Source organism: Tasmannia lanceolata, unplaced genomic scaffold (assembly GCF_043159265.1).
Source record: "Tasmannia lanceolata isolate RefF3 unplaced genomic scaffold, GAP_Taslan_0.1 ptg000004l, whole genome shotgun sequence".
Classification (NCBI taxonomy): Eukaryota; Viridiplantae; Streptophyta; class Magnoliopsida; order Canellales; family Winteraceae; genus Tasmannia; species Tasmannia lanceolata.
The window spans coordinates 5,804,154-5,810,828 of record NW_027518681.1 but is presented as its reverse complement, the minus strand read 5'-3'; the positions used below and the strand labels follow the sequence as shown (position 1 = coordinate 5,810,828).

Genomic DNA, 6,675 nt, shown 5'->3' with positions numbered 1-6,675 from the left:
CAGAGTGGCTCCGCAAAATCTCATCACTTGGTCCCACAAAAATGAGAGATTTTAGAAGCGGATTATTCGGGTCGTGATATCCGAACAAGATTTTTTCAGGATTTCTCTTGATTAATTTCCTATTTTCGGCACCTACAAAATCCTTGAAAACCATTCTAAAGACAGTGGCCGAACACACCCTTAGTTTATTGAGTGGTGAGAGAAGGTCGACAAAATTCAAATTCCTCTTTTGTCTATTCCACTCCCACCCTCGCTCACCACTGGGTAAGCTAATATTCCATGGAAAATATTCAAAGAAGCAAAAAAAGATCTTAGTTTCTTAGTAAATATTTTGAACACATATTGCCTCGTTATTCTCCTAGGACGTTCAAACCAATCATACATGTGTCTGTATGTGGATGATATGTTGATTGATTAGGTTTATAAATATGTGAGAATCTAAATCCAAAAGCTTGAATTAAAAGTATAACTTTAATTTTAAATAGAGAAAGATGTTATATTCATGGGTACATGACACCATCCTTAACTCAGAACACATGTGAGAGATCAAAAACTCAAGATAGATAAAAACATAGCACTAAACCTAAGAGACCAAATTGATCAATGCTCTTGAGTTACATAATTGGGAGCATGCTGGGATCTTTGGAAGTCTTAGCCAATTCTTCTTTGGGATCATATTTTTTATTCTCTTAGTAACATAAGAAACAACCAAAACCTAGTGGAGGAGAAAAAGGGAAATAGAAATTTTATCTCTCCTCCTTTTTTTTTTTTGCCGGAAAAAAAATCAGATTGCTTCTTGGCATGTACATCAGTATTTAGTATTTACTTTGTCTGGTCCTCATTCTCACCATCCTCTCTCTCTCTCAACAATTATTTTCCTCTCAGCATCCTCTACCACATCCCTTCCAAAGAAAACCATTCTGGTATTTGGTTTTTGATTCTCTAGCTTAACCGACCTTCACCCACATTAAAAATGCTCCATTTCCTTCACTACTCTCCTCTTACCTTCCCCTCATGAACCCATGTTTCCTTCCCTTAGTGGGGTGGTTTTGTAGGTGGTGGTGGTCTTGTAGAGATGGATTTTGGGGTTGTAGGTTTGGATGGATTAATGGGTTCTGAAAATGGGTTTTCATCCTTGGTTTCAGAGGCTGAAAACAGGCAGAAAGGGGGGTTTGGATCTTGTTTTCTTAAGCATGGGAGATCTGGGTTGGTGGAAGATGATTTGAGGAGCTTCAAAATGGCAAGGACTGATGATTTTTCAGTATCTAAAACAATGCCTCCTTCTCTGCTTAGATCTAATTCCATCTTTCCAGATGGGCAGCAAAACTTACTCAGCTTCTCATCACCCAAACCAGAAGCTCTATTAGTCACTAATAATGGATTATTAGAGAGAAGTTTGCCTTACTACTACTCATCTTATCCTTATACTAGGAATAACACAGGTATAGAATGTATGTCCATGGACTCAAGAAAGTAATTTTTTTTTTCTTTTTTTTTTTTCTTTTCTTGTTTTGGTTGGTTTGGGTATTTGGGCTTGCATGGATCTGTGTTCTGTGAAATGGGTTTTGGGTAATGTTTGTGTTTGGGGTGGAACGATTGGACTTTTCAAGCAAAAGATGATGTTGTTGGGGTTGGATTCCAGTACTGATGAGGAGGGTCTTTTCATGCCCACTAGATCTTAGTTTGAGTCTTGTCAAGAAAAAGTGATGGTTTTTTTTTTCTTAACTTGCCCTTGTTTCCAAGATTGGATTTTGAGAAATGGGTTTTATGTTTTCTAATAGTGGATGAATCCACAGAAAAAGAATAGAGAGAGGGGTAGAAAGTGCCATTGAAGCAATTTTTTCCTTGTGTAAAAAAAGAGAAAAGAAAAATTATTTCATGATTTTATACACCTTGTTAACCTTCCTTAAATGTTGCAGACAAGTCATGAGCTCATGCTTCACTGCCAGGCCCCTTTCAAGTCTTTGTTTCATTTTTTTTTTCTTTTCCATTACTCTTTTCTTCTCTCTTCTGAAATGTAGTTTGAGGTTGAGTTTGCCTTTGTCTATCTTTTTTATATTATTTTTCTTTCATCTATACTCCATTTCAGGTCTGGGTTCTGTGAGCTTGAATGGGAACATGCATGGGGTTTTGGCAGGGGTAAAATGGCCATTCACCCCTTCTCAATGGATGGAGCTAGAACATCAGGCGTTGATCTACAAATACATCAATGCCAATGAGCCCATACCACCTAATCTGCTTATCCCCATCAGAAAGGCCCTCAATCCCTCTGGATTTTCTGCAGGATCTCTGAGACCCAACGCCTGTAAGTCTGTTCTCCCCATAAGAGAAAGAAAAATATAGTTTTTGTTTTTTCCATACCCTGTACTTGTAAAGCTTGTTCAATTTTTAATTTTTCAGATGATCAACAATAGTTCCAAGGTTTTCAGCATCTAAAACCCATATGGTTCTTTTGTTGATTTTTTTTAATAGGATTCTTTTGTTGATTTTGGATAGAAAATCAAGATTTTTTTTTAATCTTTTGATGATTCTGGATAGAAAATCTTGATTTCATCTTCTTGTGGTACGATTTGAATATAGTCTGAGACCTTTGTCCATTCAAAAAAAAATTTTGGGTTCAAAGTTTGCAAAAGTATTTCATGGATTGAAGCTGGTAAAATCTAATGTGTTTGATGCAAAAATGATGGTGTTTTCCTTTTTTCTTTTTCTTCTTCCTTTTGTTCCCAATACTTGCGACTTTCTTCTTCCTTCCAAAAGATGTGAGATCTCTAGTGTTTCACGTGGTTTGAGCAGCTAAACCTAACATATTTGTTTATTATATAAAAATCAAAGGCCATTTTATTGTTTTAGTTATTTTGTATCTTTTTTTTTTCGCGGCGGCAGTCGGATGGGGGTCTTTCCATCTGGGTTTCTCCGGTAACCCTGATCCGGAGCCGGGGAGATGCCGTCGGACCGACGGAAAGAAATGGCGGTGCTCGAGAGATGCGGTTGCTGATCAAAAGTACTGCGAGCGGCACATGAATAGGGGCCGCCATCGTTCAAGAAAGCCTGTGGAAGGCCAGACTGGCCATGCCGCCATCAAGGCAATGCCTGTTGCTTCTTCGGTGGGGGCTGTTTCCGGCAGCGGTCAATCCAACAGCCTCGCCATTGCTCAGCAACAGATCAAGAGCTTGCAGAATGGTGCTGACCCTTCTGCAACACATATCAGCAGGTAGAAAAAATAATGCCTCATGGGTTTGGTTTCTATTGAAGTATAAATGATTAAATAACACCAACTCTTGACAAGCAATTAGTCAGAAAGCTTAATCTGTTAGAGTTGGTGTTATTTAATCATTTATACGTCAACAATTTTCTATTTCCTTTATATTACCTACTCTTTTATGCTTTCATATTAATAGCTTTTATCTTGGATTCTTGGTATTGAGCAAATTAGACAATTGGTTATTCTTTTCGGCTATGTTTGGAAGCAATGATTTTTTTTTTGGATGAAATTTTAGTTTTTGCAGTGGTGGGAGAGGGAGAGAATTGAGAGGCATGAGTGAAAAGTTGCTGAAAAAACAGGAAATGAAAAACTTTAATTAAAGTAGAGTTTTTGTTTTCCTTATTTTTCAGCCACTTAGGACTATCTCCTCACTCCTGCCCTCCCAATTTTCACCCTCTCCTACTCTCCCTGCCTCTCTCTTAACACTTGTTAAACTAATATTACATGAAAAAAATTCATCATTGCCAAACATGGCCTTCTCTTTTTTTTTCTCTCGAAAAGTAAATGGCTTTTATCCTTATGTTTTGGTGGAAGTGAAGAGATTCTTGAAGATGTTTGATTATTAGATTGTAGACTTGTTCAGAGATTTCTACCGAATCCAGTTTTGTTTGAATGATAAAATGTACTTGGTTATGGAGCAGAACACTTGTAGAATCTGCCTATTTTCGAAAGATCAAGTTGTCATGTTACCTTTTTTTTGAAAGATAAGATCTCATGGTACTTTGAAACTCTGTTGGTTAGAAGATAGATTTTTTGGCTATTTTCTTTCTACCCTGAAGTCCTCGTAGGTAAAATCTAACCCTTATCTGTGTTTTTCTCCCCTTTTCATATTTGTTTGTGATTTATATTCTTTTGCAGGATTTTATTGAACAAATCAAATGTTGGTGATCGAATGCAAGATTCACAGAGCCTCCCCATACTATCTTCTGTGAACCTCAAATCCAAAGACACACCATTTCCCATTCTAAAACAACACACCCCATTCGATCAATCCCCTGGAACAGAGTTTGGGCTAATTTCTTCTGATTCCCTCCTTAATCCACAGAGAAACTCCTACCTAGAGAGTAGAAACTTCAATTCGAACCCTGATCTAAATGACCAGGAACCCCAATCCCAATCTCTGCGTCATTTCATTGACGATTGGCCTAAGAACCGATCTGATCGCTCAGCCATCACCTGGCCCGAAGTAGAAGAAATCCAATCAGATAGAACCCAACTCTCTATTTCTATCCCGGTAGCCTCCTCGGACTTCTCATCATCCACTTCCTCACCTACCAATGAAAAAGTCTCGCTTTCACCGCTGAAATTATCACGAGAATTCGACCCATTTCAGATGGGTTTAGGAGTAGGTGGTGTCCTAAACGAAGCAACGCAAAGGCAGGCAAACTGGATACCAATCTCTTGGGAGAACTCAATGGGAGGGCCCCTTGGAGAGGTCTTGAACAACACCAATAACACTCCAAGAGAACGTAAGAACTCTTCATCAGCCCTTAACCTCTCGAGTGAAGGCTGGGATGCGAGCCCTCGATTGGGGTCATCCCCAACGGGTGTCCTACAAAAGACTAGCTTTGGGTCCTTCTCTAACAGCAGCAATGGTAGTAGCCCAAGAGCTGGGAACAACAATACCCGCGAGAATACTAGTCTGTGTGATGATCTCCCTGGCTCAACTCTTGTAAATTCCTCCATCCCTTCCTAATAAGGTTTGGACGGAGAAAAAACAACTACATCAACAACATTGACATCAGAACAAAAGCAAGGGACTGGGGTGATGAAACAAGGTTGAGTTCTATCTACCAACATAAAAACATTTACTCTGGGTTTTTTCTTGATTTTATTTATTTCTTTCTGTTTTGTTTTTCCTTTTTTTTCATGTATGGTTTGTGAAGCAATCTGTGGGTTGCACAAAGGATCTTGAGCCTGGCCAGGATGGGCCATTTTGGCTTATGGTTCTTGGCTATCTATGATTATGAATTTACTTATATGTCTTCTTTAATCATGCTCTCCATTTTGCCTTCACCTTTTCTTTTTTCCTGTTATATTTTTCTTTTCGTTTTCAGCTGAAAAGCTGATGCCTTGGCAAATGGCTACCCTTTTGCCTCTGCGTTGCTCCTTTTTTGGGTCTTTTCTTACTTTTAAGCACACTTGACTTTGGAGGGGAATCTCTTCATTGACATAAGAAAAATTATGGGATTTATATTTAAACTCCAGTTTATCACTTATATATCATCTCCATTGCATAGTCTACCTTTTATTTCTTGCATTGTTGTGTTGGGTTCCTAGTGATCATTCTTCTCAGTTTGGGAAAGGTTTCAAAAAAGGAATAAATATTTTTGAGAGTAGCTGACAGAAAAATTCTAAAGTTGGAATGTTGAACCCCTCTGTTCCTGCTCTCTATTATTCCCTTCACAGAACTCTGAAATCTTTTGAAAAGGTTAGTTACTTGCATCGTGAACCCTGTAATCTACATGTTTTGAAAAGATTACTGAACTGTCTCCAATCTCATTACCTTCACATGTAATCTTGTCATCACATTTGTCATAAGTGGAAGTTTTCTTGCATTATATGTGGTTAATGCATCTTAGAGAATCAATAATCTAGTGTTTGTTGGATCATAATGATTTCTTGCTAATTATAGGTTATTGAATTTAATGGAGGATATCCTTTGGTTTTGCTTCTTTGAGATCAATCTTAACTGGACTTGCAGGAATTTCTTGTGATGGGATATTTATTCATCATGGACCATTTGGGTCCGCTCAGCATTGTTTGATGGTGTGGCCTATTGGACGAGTGGGGTACCTTAGTAATTGAATACTTCAGATTTATAAAATTAAAAAAAAAAACTACTGAGTCATAGCTTGAAAATTGGTCTAGTTGTTTATTTTATCCTTGGATAGATTTACTATCCTTTATTTGTGTCAACCTTTGATATTGGATAGAAATAAATTGGCGAATACTGGACAAGATGATTTCAACATAAGCTTATCCAAAGCAGGATAGCCAATGAAGAGAGAATCCAAGGATTTCAGCTAGGGGTGCGACTTGGGTCTGGTCGGGACCTGAACCCGGCCCATCCTTACCCGATTTTAGAGTAGAAGCTCAACCCAAATTCCCAAAAATAGATCCGAGTTTCACCCCTACCATGACTGGGTTAACTCGGGGTTAACTCTGGCTAGTCTTGAGTCAGACCAAGCAGGTTTTCCAACTTCCATTGTATGTTTAACTCAGTCTTGTACTGGGTTAATATACAATAGAAGAGTAATAAAATTTTAAGCAGAAAAAATCCAACAAGTACAGACTTTTAACAATTGATAACGTTCAAATTTTAGTTAGGAGAAGATTTCATGAGTTGGAGGAAAGATTCAGCAGAAAAAGGAAAATACACTTGATGTCACGTTCTCCTTTTAATTATTATC

At 38.0% G+C, this 6,675-nt stretch overlaps 1 protein-coding gene across 2 annotated transcripts; it reads left to right on the top strand.

The window, feature by feature from the left end:
* Window positions 1–840: 840 nt before the first annotated feature.
* On the top strand, window positions 841–5,255 carry LOC143876125 (growth-regulating factor 6-like). Of its 2 annotated transcripts, none has more exons than XM_077377775.1 (4): window positions 841–1,451; window positions 2,090–2,305; window positions 2,884–3,211; window positions 4,121–5,255. In XM_077377775.1, the coding sequence occupies exons 1-4, from the start codon at window positions 1,076–1,078 to the stop codon at window positions 4,956–4,958; spliced, it is 1,758 nt and encodes a 585-aa protein (XP_077233890.1). In that variant the 5' UTR covers window positions 841–1,075; the 3' UTR covers window positions 4,959–5,255. The 2 variants fall into 2 exon arrangements, with proteins under 2 accessions (XP_077233890.1, XP_077233891.1); XM_077377776.1 differs by having other exon boundaries at window positions 842–1,442.
* Window positions 5,256–6,675: the final 1,420 nt, after the last annotated feature.